Source organism: Eptatretus burgeri, chromosome 9, assembly GCF_056783735.1.
Source record: "Eptatretus burgeri isolate ZD-2024b chromosome 9, Ebu_testis_v1, whole genome shotgun sequence".
Taxonomy (NCBI): Eukaryota; Metazoa; Chordata; class Myxini; order Myxiniformes; family Myxinidae; genus Eptatretus; species Eptatretus burgeri.
Genome location: NC_140969.1, coordinates 23,977,379 through 23,994,188, shown reverse-complemented (window position 1 = coordinate 23,994,188; position 16,810 = coordinate 23,977,379). Strand labels below are relative to the sequence as shown.

General features: G+C 40.2%; 1 protein-coding gene across 1 annotated transcript in view; it reads right to left on the bottom strand.

Annotated features, from left to right (window-relative positions):
* Positions 1 to 5,181: 5,181 nt before the first annotated feature.
* The window catches only part of LOC147019722 (neurexin-1-beta-like), a 297,943-nt gene continuing 286,314 nt past the window's right edge, over positions 5,182 to 16,810 (bottom strand). Inside the window, exon 6 of the mRNA XM_085894387.1 lies at positions 5,182 to 7,140. Coding sequence (XP_085750513.1) covers positions 6,728 to 7,140 — 413 coding nt within the window. The 3' untranslated portion in view covers positions 5,182 to 6,727. The remainder of the gene's footprint in view (positions 7,141 to 16,810) is intronic.

Here is a 16,810-nt window from a genome sequence, read left to right as displayed (position 1 = left end):
CGGGAAGCAGTGGTTTGAAATCATCACTTGGATGAAGTACATACAATGTAGTTTCAGCAAAAGGCTTCGGTACCAGACAGTAGCATATGCAGATGACAGGCCAACAAATGCAGCATTTGTGATCATCTTCAAGGGTTGCTTCAATAAGGTCAAATATGGTTAGGACCTGATCTTCAGTGTGAGAATTCTTCTTAAAGTTTTGGTTTTGGTGGAGTGTCCACATCATCCTGTCGGACGAATAATAACCACGAGCAGAAGCCTGTGATAGAATTACCACTATATAAAAAAATAAATCTTTTTATTCTGGTGCTGGTTGAAAAAGCTCCAAAATTGGAGGTTAGACATTTTTTTAACAATCGGGTTTAATTATTTTTTTTGTCTGTATGAAAAACAATGTAATTTTCCCGTATAAAAATAAATCACAAGGGAAGAGTATTGATTCTGGAGGATTTTAACTTGTCAGGGAGAGATTGGGCCCAGGAACAGGGAAAGGGCAGAACAGATGAGTATTTCCTAGTTTTAGTCCAGGAATGATTTTTAACCCAGTTTGTGGATAAACCCACGAGGGGGGGGGGGTTAGTGTTAGACCTCCTTTATGTAACGATCCCAATATGGTGGAGGAGGTGGAGGTTGGCGAGCATTTAGGAGCAAGTGACCATAACTTTGTGTGTGCAATGATTCTCTTAAGTGTTCGAGTTCAGGATAGTAGAGTAAGGCTATTAGAATTTAGGAAGGCAACCTTTGAGGGTATGAGGAGAGAGTTGGGTGATGTAGATTGGGAGACTCTAACAACAGGACAATCAGCATCAGAGAAATGGGAAACCTTCAAGGACCAAATGTGTAGAGTGCAGAGTAAGTACATTCCAATGAGGTGTAAAACTGGAAACATAAAGAGACCAGGGTGGTTGAGCAGTGAGATAAGGAATGCTATTAAGGAGAAGCAGAAGGTATTTATTAGGTTTAAAATAACAGGATTGGAGTTAGATTTATATCATTATCGAAGTAAACAGAGGCAAGTTAAAAAAATAACTCGGCAAGCCAAAAGTGAGTATGAGAAGGATATGGCTAAGAATAAACATAATAACAAGGCTTTCTTTAAACATATCAGGGGAAAAGAACAGGTTAAGAGAGTGTGGGCCCATTGAGGAATAGTACCGGGAGAGTGGTTAGTATTGAAAGCAAGATGGCAGGCTTATTAAACAGGTATTTTGCTTCAACTTTTACACAAGAACAGACAGGAGAATTGTCAATTGCTGAGAGAATCTATCAAGGAGGTGAGAAAGGGCTTTTTCAGAAGATCCAGGTTGGAGTGAAGGAAGTAAAGGAACAGCAAGGTAATCTAAGAGAAGATAAGGCTCCGGGTCCAGATAATATGCACCTGAGAGTATTGCGGGAGGTGGCTGAGCAGGTAAGCGACATGTTAATGGATATTTTCAATAACTCACTGGAGTCAGGACAGGTACGGGAGGATTGGGGAGTAGCAAATGTAATATCATTATTTAAGGATCCAACGAAGAACTGGGGAACTATAGACCTGTTAGTTTGACTTCAGTTGTGGGGAAGGTGTTGGAGACAATAATTAAGGACCAGTTGAGGAACCATTTAAATAGCATGGGTTTACCAAAGGTAGTTCCTGTCAAACAAATCTTTTAGAGTTAGTTCTGCAAAGTTCGATATATTTTTAGTTCTATGAAGCAGTGTCTGATTGGGTGGATGATGGATAGGCAGTGGACATAGTATGTCGAGACATTAATGCATGGAGTGGACTCCCTGGAAAGGTAATGGTGGCAGAAACAGTAGATAAGTTTAAATAAGGATTCGATAGGTACCAGGAAGTGATGTAGATGGAGGGGTAGAGGGATGTTGCAAGGATTTGGAGGTAGTTTGATCATTGTTGGGTGAGTGTGCATTTGTGCAGAGTGTCGTGTCTGTGGGGGGGGGGGGGGGCGTCTCGTCAGGAGGTGATGTGTGGTCGATGCTGTGTGTTTCTCATTCAAGAACATCCTTTGCCCAACCTGGAAACCAAACAAAAAAAATTGCATTTTTCCTTTTAATTATTAATTTTAATATATTTCCCCATTTTGGTTGTGGTACAATTGGGATATCCATGGGCATGCCACATTTTCTCATTCCCATTCCCCCAATAAAATTGTGTCATTTTGACGGATATATTTCGTCTGGTGTTGATGTGGCACAGGCATCATGGGCAGAATGGCCTCCTCTTGTATTTAGTTTGCTTCTGTTCTCATAGTTTTAGATTAATTTGAAGCAACTTTCACTTCTTTTTTTTTCTCCCCAAGGAGCGTTTCCTTGTTTCAGGGTGGGACAGATGGCCGGCATAAGCCTGATATATATATATATATATATATATATATATATATATATATATATATATATATATATATATATATATATATATATATATGATCAAAATATGTATATATATATATATATATATATATATATATATATATATATATATATATATATATATAGATATGATCAAAATATGTATAAATATATATGGATATGATCAAAATATGTATATATATATATATATATATATATATATATATATATATATATATATATATATATATATATATATATATGGATATGATCAAAATATGTATATATATAGATATGGATATGATCAAAATATGTATATATATATATATATATATATATATATATATATATATATATATATATATATATATATATATGATCAAAATATGTATAAATATGTATAGAAATATATATAAGATCAAAATATGTATATACATATATATATATATATATATATATATATATATATATATATATATGATCAAAATATGTATAAATATGTATAGAAATATATATGATCAAAATATGTATATATATATATATATATATATATACATATATATATATACATATATATATATATATAAACATATATATATATATACACACACACACACACACACACACACACACACACACACACACACACACACACACACACACACACACACACACACACACACACACACACACACACACACAACCGGTCAAAAGTTTTAGAACACCCCCATTTTTCCAGTTTTTACTGAAATTTAAGCAGTTTAATGTTTCAATGTGCTCTGAAATTAAGGCATAGAAAAAATAAACAATTGCAAATAAAAAATAAATCATGGAATAGTTTTGTTGAACAAAATTTAATCTAAATTTTTGACTCAAAGTTGCCACCTTTTGCAGATATAACAGCCGAACATACTCGTGGCATTCTTTCGTCAATGGAAATCAAATATTGTTCTAAAAGTTCTTCCCAACACTGTTGCAGAAGTTCCCACAAATGTGTTGCACTTGTATGTTGCTTTGCTTTCACCCTTCTGTCCAGTTCATCCCAACCCAGCTCGATGGGGTACAAGTCTGGAGAGTGTGCTGGCCATTCCATGATTTGAAGCCGTCTTGTTCTTTTCTTCTAAGGTCGTTCTGACATAGCCTGGAGGTATGTTTTGGGCCGTTATCTTGCTGTAGTGTGAACCTCTGACCAACTCGGCGTAGACCAGAGGGTATTGCATGGTGCTGCAAAATGCTTTGGTAGCCCTTTTGGTTCAGGGTGCCAGTCGCTCTGTGCAAGCCGCTGATTCTTGATCCAGCCAAGGAGCCCCACATCATCACGCCTCCTCCTCCACGTTTGACAGTTGGTGTCACACACTGAGGAACCATCCTTTCGCCGACTCGACGAAGTCCAAAAACCATGCGTGATGAACCGAAGATTTCAAATTTTGATTCATCGGTCCATAAGACCTTCTTCCAGTTTTCAGTAGTCCACTGGTGGTGCTTCATGGCTCAGGTAATCCTCTTTTTCTTATTTTGCCATCTTAGGAATGGCTTTCTTATTGCCACCGACCTGTCAAACCTGCAGCTCGAAGTTTTCTCTTCACCGTTGAAACTGAGACTTCCTTACTTCGATCAGTGTTCAGCTGTGCTTGAAGCTGCTGTCCTGTGAGCCACTTATCACGCAAGATGTTGACTCTTAAAAACTTATCTTCTGATTGTGTTGTGGCTTTGGGTCTACCAGACCTCTTCCTGTCAGAGTTTCATCCAGTTTCCAAGTGCCTTTTGATGGTGCAGGAAACTGTACTCACTGACATCATGTTTGCAATTTCTCGAAAGGAAAGACCTACACTTTTAATGGTTATAATGGTCTGTCTGTCTTCCTTTGTTAATTGTCTTTTTCTCACCATTATGATAGCAATATACTACTTCCTGCAGTGCAATATTGTCCAAATAATGCTTCAGAGGGTGTAGCAACACAGTCTGTTCCAACACTGCTTTTATACAGACAGAGAGTTTGTGACTAATCAACAAAAGTTTGGACACCTGTTGGAATTGTTTGCGTCAACTTTCATGCTTAATTTACTTCTATTGCTGCAGAACAGCTGCAGTTGCTAACCCATTAATTGTTCCCTGAAAAGGGCCTTTTTTATCAACTCTGAAATTTACATTATTTTTCAGTTTTTGGTAACCTAAACTTTTTTTTTTTTAACCTCTGGCAGTTTACCACTTAGCTTTGTACCATTTCAGGTTATTCACTGGACTTGAACTGCTTAAATTTCAGTAAAAACTGGAAAAATGGGGGTGTTCTAAAACTTCTGACCAGTAGTGTATATATATGATCAAAATATGTATATATATATATATATATATATATATATATATATATATATATATATATATATATATATATATATATATATATATAAAAGACAGATAACTGATAATAAATAATTTGATTTCCAAAATGTTACTTATCTTTCGTTTTCATCTGCAAGAAACTTCTTTATCATGTAAGCAATGAAAGGCATTTATGTGAGACACGATACGAATGGTTGATCTGCGAAGATAAAGGAAATGTGGAGGGATTAATCAAATTGGAGAAACCTCAAGCAAAAATGAATCCACCAAGAAGAGAAAGACATTTGAAACTTTTTTTTTCATAAACACAATCCATATTGATATATCATTTAACTCATTTCTTGTACGTCTTATTTAGCCGACTCAGGGAAGTGAGCACGAACGTTCGAGTTGACAAGTTGTGATTTTCATCCATCTCGATCCACGAAAGCAGACAAGGCATAGACAACGATTTTTTATTCCTGTGCTGTATGAAATGTGCCGACATTTAAATGATCAGAAGGATTTTCAGCTTTATTTCCAGCGTTTCTCATTACATCATTCAGTGACAGCAAATGTTGAGACGCCAAGAGGGACGTCTTGAACTAAACGTGGAAATATTCCACAAAGCAAAACGAAAATGGCAATAACATGTGACTGCTCAAACCTTTCAAAATAAATAAAATACAAAAGCAGTAAAAGTCAAACAACATGTCTATCTACACACCTGATAAAGATAAAAGCATGCTTTATCAAAACTCATTGAGACAGAGAGACAGAGAGAGAGACACTGAGACAGAGAGAGACACAGAGAGACAGAGAGAGACACAGAGAGACAGAGAGAGACACAGAGAGACAGAGAGAGACACAGAGAGACAGAGAGAGAAAATAAATGGTGTGAATCGAAGGTGTGAGGTTTACAAGCCTTCATGAGTAAAGGGCAGAAAGTAAACAAGTGAGCAACAGGGAAAGGGGTGAGAATGAGATAGTGTCTGGGTAAAAGAAGGTTATGAAGTGTGTCCAACAAAACCAACAGCAAATTGTTCAACATCGTTGAATGTTAGAAAAGAAAAGTGAAAGGTTAGGTCGGCTGGAGGTAAAACAGCACTGATAAGAGTTTGAGAACACACGGCGTGGCTTACCTTCACAGATACAAATTCCCATGCTCCGCAGGCCACAAGAACGTGGCAGTCACACACCACATCACAAAGATAGAAACAGGACCCACGAGTCCAAATAATGATCAACATTCTGTTCTTTCTTCGAGTTCAATGCAAATCATAAACATCTTTAACCTGCGACCGAGTTGCAAAAGGTATTAGCGATCCCACGTGAACTTTTCCCAAAAGTCGCTACATCTGTTATGCTTCTGCAGACACGATACACATTCTTGTATACCTGCGTCGGTTCTTCTGGATGATTATATTCACACAGCAATTGGGTGTGTGACCTGTGCAAAAACGATGAAATTATTACTCCAGAAGAACAGTTTAGCAGGAACCTAAAGGAAAATAAATTTACTGGACATTTAGGAAAATTAAGGAGTGAGAAGAAGGCTTTCTGAGAAATGGAAATCTCGAAATGCAGGATTGAAATTGAAGAGGTAGAGCCACATGCTGGGGGGGGGAGGAAGAGGTGGGGGCCTGAGCGACTTGACAAGTTGTCAAGGGAGACTGGCATGTGGAGCAAAGCACAAGACGTGTAGATCATTCATGATGACCTGTTGTACGAGAACTGTTGTGAAGATGCCCTCCATCTTGTGTAATAACGTTCGACAAACCAAGGCAGGCAGTTGTGCAGAGATATTGGTCAGATTCGAAGAAGAAAGGTGGCTGTAAACATGAATGAAGATAAAAATGAAACAAATAAAATGTGATGAAATTAAAATAATAATTAAAAAAAAATTATAATAATAATAAAAAATGAAAATAATAATGAATTAAAAAAAAATGATCCTCAATTTTTTTTTTGAAAAAGTGGTGACAATCCAGGAGCATGACGCTTCTAGTAGGAAGGACAGTTGGCATCCCACGCCTCATTCCCAAATATTTATTTATTGTCAAACAAAATACTCTTTGTCTTCAACTCCTTCCACCTGCTCGCCGTGTCTCAACTCTTGATCCTGCCGCACTTCCTTGCCTGGCTCCTTTGGCCTCCTGCTTGCTCCATTGTCTCGGCCCTGATGTTTTGACATGGCGAAGAGAAGCACGGCCACACAAAAAGCAGCAGCCACACCAATCCCAGCCACCATTCCGGTGGTCCCTCCATTCACACCCGGTACGTCAACCATTTCGGGGAGGGCGGCGGGTGTAACAACAGCTGGATTTGGCTGACGTCGTGTCGACAAAGCCTCAGGTCTTCCCTTGGTCTGGCCTTGTGTGTTCATGTTGCCGGCAGGAGCAAGTGCCGGTTCATCAAATGCTGGTCTGGCAGTTGTACGTTCTCCGGTGGTGGAGAATACAATCATCTTGTCTGCGAGAAAAGATAAAAGTAGGATTTAAAGGGAATTAAATATATATTTGTGTATATATATATATATATATATATATATATATATATATATATATATATATATATATATATATATTTATATATGTTGAGTTCCATGCAAATTCATCACACTATGCTTGTATATTAATACATCGAGGCTCATGGAAGAGTGAGGTGTAGGCAGAGTGTAAAAAGCCAGCATATGGGCAGCAGAGCCACAGTTTGCTGCAATGATCAAGGGAATGGATGAACTGACAAAAGAGGAGGAGGAGAGAGAGAGAGGTGATGGTGGTGTGAGAGATTGAAGGTGAAGTTGGAGGTGCCAGTGGGGATGGGTTAGATAGAGGACGAGAGGAGGAAACACAGTAACCAGCATCGTCAGTGTTTTTTTTTTAAAGTCGAGAAGATTACCACCATTCGTTTCAATGAAATGCAATATTGACAAGCAGATGTTTTGCTTTCCTCAAAATTGGTGGAGATATGGCATTTAAGGAGGACCAGTTAGTGACAACCGAGCACCTCTCTGGAATAAGGACACCCAACCTTAATGTGGAGGGATTTTTCAATGAACTAGTGGTGTTCAGCAACAGAACTACATTCTCAGCCACTCGCCATACCAGGTAAGCCAACATCACCTTAAGACCGACATTGCAGGGGATGATTTATGCTGCAAACCAATAAAAATTTGCCATTTGGCCAGAGTACCAGCCATCTTGGTCTCCTATTTTCAACAGAGACAGTGAGATATTTAATGTCCACAAGCAAGTCAGATAACCGGCTTAATGCCGCTCCGAAAGGACAGCTTACTCTGTGTCGCAAAGCCTTTCCTGTGAAGGTTAAATCATACATTTTGGGAAAAACCCAAAGTTATTTAAAAAAAAAAATTGTTTCACACCTGTGATTAACATTAATGTTTGACCTCTATTCATGAGGTAACGTCCACCTGTGCTTTGTTGGTGGACTCTGCTGATCCATGTGGCATTTTCAGCATCAAGTATCCAGAAAAAGCAACAACATTAATTACCAAATGGAGTTTCTATAATACAAGACACCAGTCTACCTAATTTCAACTTCCAACCTTGAATACATATATATATATATATATATATATATATATATATATATATATATATATTTATATATATACTGTGTTCTAACGTCTTTTCTGCAGTGATGTCTTCAAAAAAAAAACAAGGGAGGAAAAGGACTGAAAATGGTGGAAATTATACTCTTTGGAGCTTGGAGCTTCAGACGAGTCTTTGCTGAGAGCTTGTCTCATGAGATGGCATGGTTGATCCAAAGAGCTGGTGGGGGTGGTGGTGGTGGTGGTGGTGGGAGGGGTCAGCCAGATTGTGTTTTCAAGCAACAGAGTAGGAAGGAACATATCAGTTGAATGCCATGTTCCAGGACCATATTTTATTGAGGTCAACAATGAATGACGCTGCCCATGTTTTGTTCATATGCAGTAGTGTATGACATGGAATTGAAAGAAAGAGGGGAGTCTAACAAATTATTCATAAACGCAAGGAATAAAAATGTACAGCAAACTCTGCCCTGTGGGATTCCAGATGCCGGGGAAGAAGTAGGAGAGAGTATGCTAATCAGGTTTTCCATCGCGTTCGCTTGCATGCAGAAGGTTAGCCAACTGAGTGTGGAGGGGGGTCTCGAATATCGAAAGCTGAGAGCTTGGCAAGCTGGCTGAAAATTCAAACGATATGACAACGCAAGAAATATCCAGTAATATTTCCCAAACTTCCAATTTGGCATCGGCAATGTACATCCATGCCTGTGTCAGCAGGAGGATGTCAGAATAGACATGCTGGGATAAAGCATGAGCAAAATCATTATTATTTGTTTTATTGAAAGCAAGAATCTGATGATGTTAATAAACATCCCATTAAAGTACAAGTACGTCCTTAATGACAATAACAGGAGACAGTGGGATGGAGAGAATAAAACAAGCGAGGTGGGACGCATGCGATTCGGAGCCCATCGGGAATTTGGGAAGCAAGTGGGAATACGAGACATTTATTTATGACATGCAAATTCATAAGACTTCTGACCTCATATTATCAATGCTTGAGTCAGGTGGGACAAGATGGCCCCCCTCTCCCATCCTCGGTCATTATGTTCCGAATGATTAATAGTTATGTCTCCCCTCCGACAGGCAGGAGAGATATATTGTTCTTCCTACGTTTTTTCTTTCTTTCTTTCTGACAAATATTTTTTTCCAATTTTTTTTAGATGTCTTTAAATTTGGTGAATATAACTTTTTCTAACTATATAGATTAATTTAATGTGTACTCAAGCTCATGTTTGGAAATGCTGTCTTGCTGCAGACAATTTAAAGACACAGAGGCAAAAGAACAGAAAACTAGATCACTCGGTGGAGAGTATACCATCACCACCCAATGCCTGAACCACGAGAACATATTGTGCCCGATAGTTTTTGACATATCATGTGTATATATAGTTTTTGGCTCCACATCTCAATGGTGATCACTTTACAGATTTAAAAAAAACTCGAAACTATATCTGCATTCCGATCTTCACCAAAATCTAATCTGTTCGTCCTTGTCACACACCCAACCTTCCCACCAAATTTCATCCGAATCCATCGAAAACTTTTTGAGATATCTTGCGCACAAACAAACAAACAAACAAACAAACAAACAAACAAGAAAAAGACATCAAGCAAAAAAGACTTGCAAAATCCACCCCCCCCCCTCTCCAAAGGTTAACATGGATACATTATTATTTTTCATAATTTCTCAGATGAAATTTGATGATTTTAGAAGTTTGACTTTAAGTTTGCCTTTGACCTTTTAATCCCAAAATCAGTTGGTTTCCCAATTAATTGAGGCACTATGCGATTGCTGTTTAATGTTCAAGTCAATCGGATGAACAATGATGATTTTAGAAATTTGACTTCAAGCTGACCTTTGACCTCAAAAACAATAGTCTTCTCATTTGTGACTACCTCCACAACTTGGTGAGGTTTTGTGAAGATCAGTTTAAAATTGTGACCTGTAGGCGGTTGACAGACAGACAAACAAACAGAATAACAAAGTGGACCGACCAATATACTTGAAAAATCTTTGATTTTGCCAATAACAAGAAAGATGTCACGTAGAGCATGCATGAAACTGGTAAAATCCCGAACACAAACTTGACATTAAAAATAATTGGTGGTTGAATTCAGCGACCTGATATGCAAATCCTGTTCAAATTTAGGGCCAATCAGATGAAAATTGATGACTTTAGAAGCTTGACCTTGAGTTGACCTTGACCATTTGACTTCAAAAACTGTTGGTTTCCCAATTCAGTGAGGCACTGTGCAAATCCTGTTCAATTTTCAAGTCAATCAGATGAAAAATGACGATTTTAGAAATTTGACCTCAAGATGACCTTTGGCCTTTCACCTCAAAATCAATGGGCTTCTCAGTTGTGACTGCCATGAGTCACGTTGTGTTTTAAGCAGTGATCTGCCTCCCATGAGCCAGTCTACTGCATGCAGTGACTGGCCTATGGTACGGCTGGGCACGTGTGGATGGGTCCCTCCTTTAAGATCTGCGGAACTAATGCTAGGTCTCAGAAGGGGCTGCCCCATAGACATGGGTCCTACTCCCCTCTCCCAGAACATCTCCACAGTGCTTGTGACTCACTGTGTGCAGCATCGCCTCTCAGGGGAGTCTGTTGGGGTTGGCGATGGGCATTCTGCTGGCAACCTCAGACTCCTGACCTGATTGGGACTAGCCATACGTGGTCAACCCCTGGGTCGTTACGAGCTTTCCGCTGCTGGACCAGCAATTTCAGTGAGCACTGTGCAGCACACTCCTTCGGGCAGATGTTTTTGCCCGCCATGCCAGTCAAGCAGATCGGGTAGACTCGATCTGGACACTGGGTCGGCATTCGATGCAGAGAACCTCAAGTGGGCCAATATTGGGATGGTTCATGGTCCTCAAGCATCTTGGACATCCACTCCAGTGGTCTGGAGCTTCAGTCTGCTACCTCTGCACCATGGTGGTCAACACTAGAAACATGTTGGAGTGCTGCTGAGGATAGGTGAGGGGGCGACAATGGGCCAGGGTGGTTAAACCCTGTCAGAGGAGGTGTTGAGCCAGCGCCAACCCTATGGCTCCACATTTCGGTGCAGTCAAAACTGCCAAAAGGTCTCTAAGTACTTTACAGTTTGGTAAAGTTTCATGATGATCAGTTTAGAATTGTGACATGTCTGCGATTGACTGACAAAGAGATAGAAAAAACAGACAGACAGACAGACAGAAAAGTGTGAAAACGACTTCCTTCCACATTTGGTGATGGAGGTAATGAATACTGCACAATATACAACATCACAAGCTTGGGGGAGGTGCTGTCACTTCCTGGGCCACTACTGGTACAAGTCATTATTGACCTGACATCACAACAATGGTGCCACATTTCTCACCAAAGAATAACAACATAAAAACACGAATTATGTACTCGTCATAGCTGTCCACAACCATCCCTAATAATGCAGTGGAGCATCGGCTGAAGTCCTTCTGCGAATGACATGAAAAAGACTCGACTGAAAGTTTTGGTCAACACAAAGGTTAGCCAGTAACCAGTATTATGCGACAATAATATTGTCGCATCAGCCAGCCTCCGTTGACATGGGCCGTCTGTGCTGGGATATTTTATCCCGCGAACGGCCAAAAGAAATTATGGAATTATGAATGGAGTGGAGGCGAGGGATTGTGAGGCGATGTTCACATCTCCAAAGAGCAGTCCTCCCTGAGCAACGATGAAGCAGAGTGGAAAATGAAGAGCAAGAAGGATCAGTAGATCGAGAGCCGAAGAGTGAGAGAGCTCAACAGAGCGGGAGACAAAGAGAGCCAGCGAGACGAAGAGCAAGAGAGAGGAAGAGAACAATCTTCTTTGTCTCAAATGGGTCCCACTTCCATCCTTCAGCATTGTTTTCCCCACATGTCGAGACCCAGTCCTCAAGGAATCTATACTTCTCCAGAGGAATCTCCAGAGGAATATAAGGAATCTATACTTCCCAATGTTCTGCACATTGGGTCCTCTGGCCTGCCCTCTGTACTCTGGGACGACCTTCACCTGTGGTGGGTCCCATCATTGGCTGCCTGCTGCTTGTGAGAGGCGCCACCCTTGAGCCGTCCCACTACATGGAGTGGCCCCAATAAAAAAAATGAAGTCTTTATCGCCTCTTCCAGGCCCTACAGCATCCGACGCCAACATGGCTTGTGGTGCATCGGCAAGACAGAGTGTTTGTCCTTTTGAAATGCCAAAGATAGTGTTACATCTCGGTAAATAATTTCCAGAGAATTCCTGGAAAATTGAGGGGATTCCTGCCTTTTCCAATATATATTTTTTTTGGTTTGGGCTTGGAAAATTTAGACTCCAACTATCTATAGTGGCAAATGTAAATGTGCTTGCGCTGGTGCAGTCTGCTCTGTGAATCTCCTAGCCCAATACTCAGGAATCACTCATCAACTTGTATTTTATGGCTTTCAGAGCCGTCCCACAACGAAGTTGCCGAAACAAGAATTGTGTGCAATGGTCAAAACATACATTATGATGGATGTAAAATGTGGCTGGCATTCAATCTTTCTGCAGGCATTGGTTGCAGGGTGTTTGATGTATTAGGAACGAATGGCCTCGACCTCGCTTGACAGCTAAATTTCAATCCTGGGGGCCACATTTCTCGCCAGACTCATCGGGGCATTTCCCAAAAAGGAATTTCCTCCTCCCCAAGGATGCCAACCTATCAGGATTCTCCATGCTCTTATCCTTTAAATACTGAACTTCAAGCAAGGAAGCAGCACATACTATTTTAAAAGTCTTTGCTATGACTCAGCTGGAGTTTGAACCACCAACTTCCCAGACTCCCAGACTCAGGGCAGACACTCCAACAATTGCACCACCGAGTCAAGTGATGTACATGTAATGTAATAAACATATACGCAACAAAAACCGGACCGTACTAGAGATAAATCTGAAGTTACGCAGGGATAACAAGACTTTGTGGACAGCCTGTGCACCTCTTTGGCTCTGACAAAGGGGGAACACTCCATTTAGTGACAGCTGCTGCTCGTTTACCACGGTGGCTCCTCTTATCAGCTTCAGTTCATAAAATCCATTGCTTATCTTGGCTGCCGCCGCAGACCAGAACGAACCTACACAGAGACGGATATAATACTACTTGATGTGAACCCATGAGCATATAATGGAATCCAGCTACAAATGAGACTGAAATTTTGTTCGACTTTATTAGAAAGGCTTAGACTTTATCATCTCTCCTTGAAGCAGATATACAGTTCCTTAAGATTATCAGGAAGGAGCCACTTTCTGCTTGTGCTGTCCCTCGGGTGGACCGTAAAATGGGCTTCCCCTTTCTACCAGCATTAGTTAGTGGACGTTAAAGTCCTTTGTAAAGAGGAGGCAAGCTATTGCAGTAACTCGAAACAAATTCCAAGTTCCTGCTATAACCTACAGGGGGCACTGCATCAACGGCACAGCTGTGCTCCCAGCAACAATGCAACCGGTCGCCACAGGCTGCATACGAAATTAAATGATGACCCAACTGATGAAGCCACAATTCCCAATATACAAGGAGATAGGTGCTAAAACCTTGATATTTTTTCATGAAACGTACCCACGGAACACGTATTAAAAACATGAAATAATTTTTGAGATGCTCAGGCAGAAACTGTGAGTCCATTTTTCACATGTGCTGCCCAGCAGTATTAAGGTTTTGTAACTAAAGATTCTGGAACCTAAGCTTGTCTCAGAAGAAGTACCAAGTTGTTATCAGATTGTCGATAAAACCCAGATGGCTCACAAATGACATTCAGGGAGGATGTAGTGTGGATTGGCTGATTTGCACCAAAGGGCCACACTTTGTGGTTGATTCTTAATGGTCACAGGGTAACTTGTGACAGTCACTAGCATGCTACCTTATGTAAGGGTGGTACTGCCCAAAATCCATCGAAGGATTAAAAAAATTAAAAAAATTTTGTTCATTAATTTTTTTTAATTGACGATATCAGCCCTGACATGTGACTACTCTGAGTCAGGTAGGTGACTGCAGTGTTTTACAAGGTGGGAAAAGAGTAAAGTACTTGGTTGACAATTGTGCAGCAAGCGATGTGAAATCACGTCAATTATTATATTTTTAACCTCCGCCATCTTCGAAGATGGATGGAGGTTACTGTTTTTCACCCCTTTCTGTTTGTTTGTTTGTTTGTGAACAGTATTATGGAAAAACTCCTCGACGAAACTTGGTGGGGGGGGGGGGTTTAGGTATGGTCCAAGGATCATGCCATTAAATTTTGGACTTGGTCCCCCCCCCAAATTTTTTTTTTTTTTTACATTTCTACATGTTTTAAGTGATTTCCAAACCCCCCCCCACCAATTTTTTTTACCCCGCCTCAAAAAAAGAAATAGAGAATTTTTTTCCATTTCTGCATGTTTTTAGTGATTTCCAACCCCCCAAGAGAATTGTTATCCCCCCCCCCAAAAAAATTTAGAGAATTTTTTTTGCATTTCTACATGTTTTAAGTGATTTCCAACCCCCCCCCCCAAAAAAAATTATCCCCCAAAAAAATATTTACAGAAAAAAAAATTTTTTTTTTGGCATTTCTACATATTTTAACTGATTTCCAACCCCCCCCCCAAAAAAAAATTGTTTGAGAAAAATTTTTTTTGCATTTTTACGTTTTAAGTGATTTCCAACCCCTCCCTAAAAATTTGTTACCCCCCCAAAAAAAGAATTTTTTTTGCATTTCTACATGTTTTAAGTGATTTCAAACCCCCCAAAAAAATTGTTAGAGAAAAAAAAATTTTTGCAACTTTTTTTTCAACAAAATTTCGATTTCCTTTTTTTGCATTTCTACATGTTTTAATAAGTGATTTCCACCTCCCCCCCCTCCCCCCAAAAAAAAATGTTGGAGAAAAGAACTATAACTCTGTCAGCACTGTTGACATCATATTTAATGAATAAGATATAAGGTTCACTGGAGTGACCCAGCAGTATTGGCGGCGGAGGTTTTGCACTCTCCCGAGTGCTCCCCCTCTAGTTGTACAATGTTTTGCTGTCTGATATTGAAGTAATGTGTGTACCATGATCCTCCCTGATTTTTATAGTGTAAAACTAAGTGCTAAAATAGCATTCCCACCCATCCATCCATCTATTGGGACCATACTCTGTGCAGAGCATTGGTGTTGCCGAAGCAGTCTCCTTGGCTATCGCACACAATCCTGGACGAGTCGCCACTCCGACACAGGATACCAGCATGCTGGCACTCATTTTTGCTGACCTCGGAAGGATTAATTCAACGGCAAAGTGGGATTTGAACTCAGGATCCTAGGACCCTAACTAGGATCCCAAGCCCACCATCCTAACCATTAAGCCAATACCAGGGGATCCCAAGCCCACCACCCTAACAATTAAGCCAATACCAGGGGATCCCAGGCCCACCACCATTAAGCCAGCACCATGCATAAAATAGCATTTCCATGTCAGATATATCACTGGATTAGTGTCGTTTTTATTGTACTGTCAGACCCCGACATTTCTGAAATATGTTTCTGAAAAATGCCACGAATGCTGAATCCGTGAATGTCGTGGCATTGTTTGAAATGGGAAAAGGGGGGATAGTTCTCGGCAGTTCGTGATTCATAAGGGAAAATCAAAAATCCCGTGAGAAACTGCAAATACGCCCACAAACCGCGAATATGTGAAGCACAGGACCACAAATGTAGAAGCAGGTCAGAAAAACCATGACTATGCCACAAAAACGCAACAGAAAGAATGTCAAATTAAAAAAAAAAGACTTAAGGTCAGGTCGGTGGGTGGAGAGGCCCGCTGAGCCCCCGCCCCCCCCCCCCATTGCAGAAAGTGGTTCCGTGGGTGCAGCAGAGAAGAGCCCTGAAAAAGGTCGCTTCTGCCACTGCATTGATGGGCAGAAGGGTTAATGCCATCGTTGGTTTGACACCACCACCCAAAGGCAATTTTTGGGAGGGGAGCAAGTACACAGCTATTTCAGGATGCGCTTTGATGTCTTTATCATTCACAAACTTCATGCCTCCAAGATGTTGTTTGATGAAAATCATCAGACATAAGTCTGGACTGTATGGAGTATGATCTAGAACTTCCCAACCCATCAGCATTAGAGTAGGCGTCGTTGTTAACAGATTTGTCATGCGAGGGTGACCATGATCTGACAGTAATGTCATGCCCTGAGACAGCATACGTGGCCGACAATGTGTGCTGCTTCTCTCATTTCACTGCACAACAAGAGGACGAGATGCATTAACGGTTTCCTGATGTTCAATAATACCCACATGAATGAAAACGTTAACATGTCAAAACACTTCCCATAAGCTTTGTTTGCTAATAACTGAACCTTTAATTATTTTGGTGGTGGGAGCAAGAATGTCTCATTACATGTCTAAGTGTTCTTCAATAAATCATCGTAATCACTCTGGTAGTTCCAGGAGCTCTTTTGCAGTTGCCCAACGAGTTGCCTTTCGATGAAACATGAGGTCCTTTGGCACCCAGTTTGCATTAACGTCAACAAATTTCAAATGACAATGAATGATTGTTTCCAACAAAAAAATGTTCCAATACAAAAATCAAGGTTTCTTG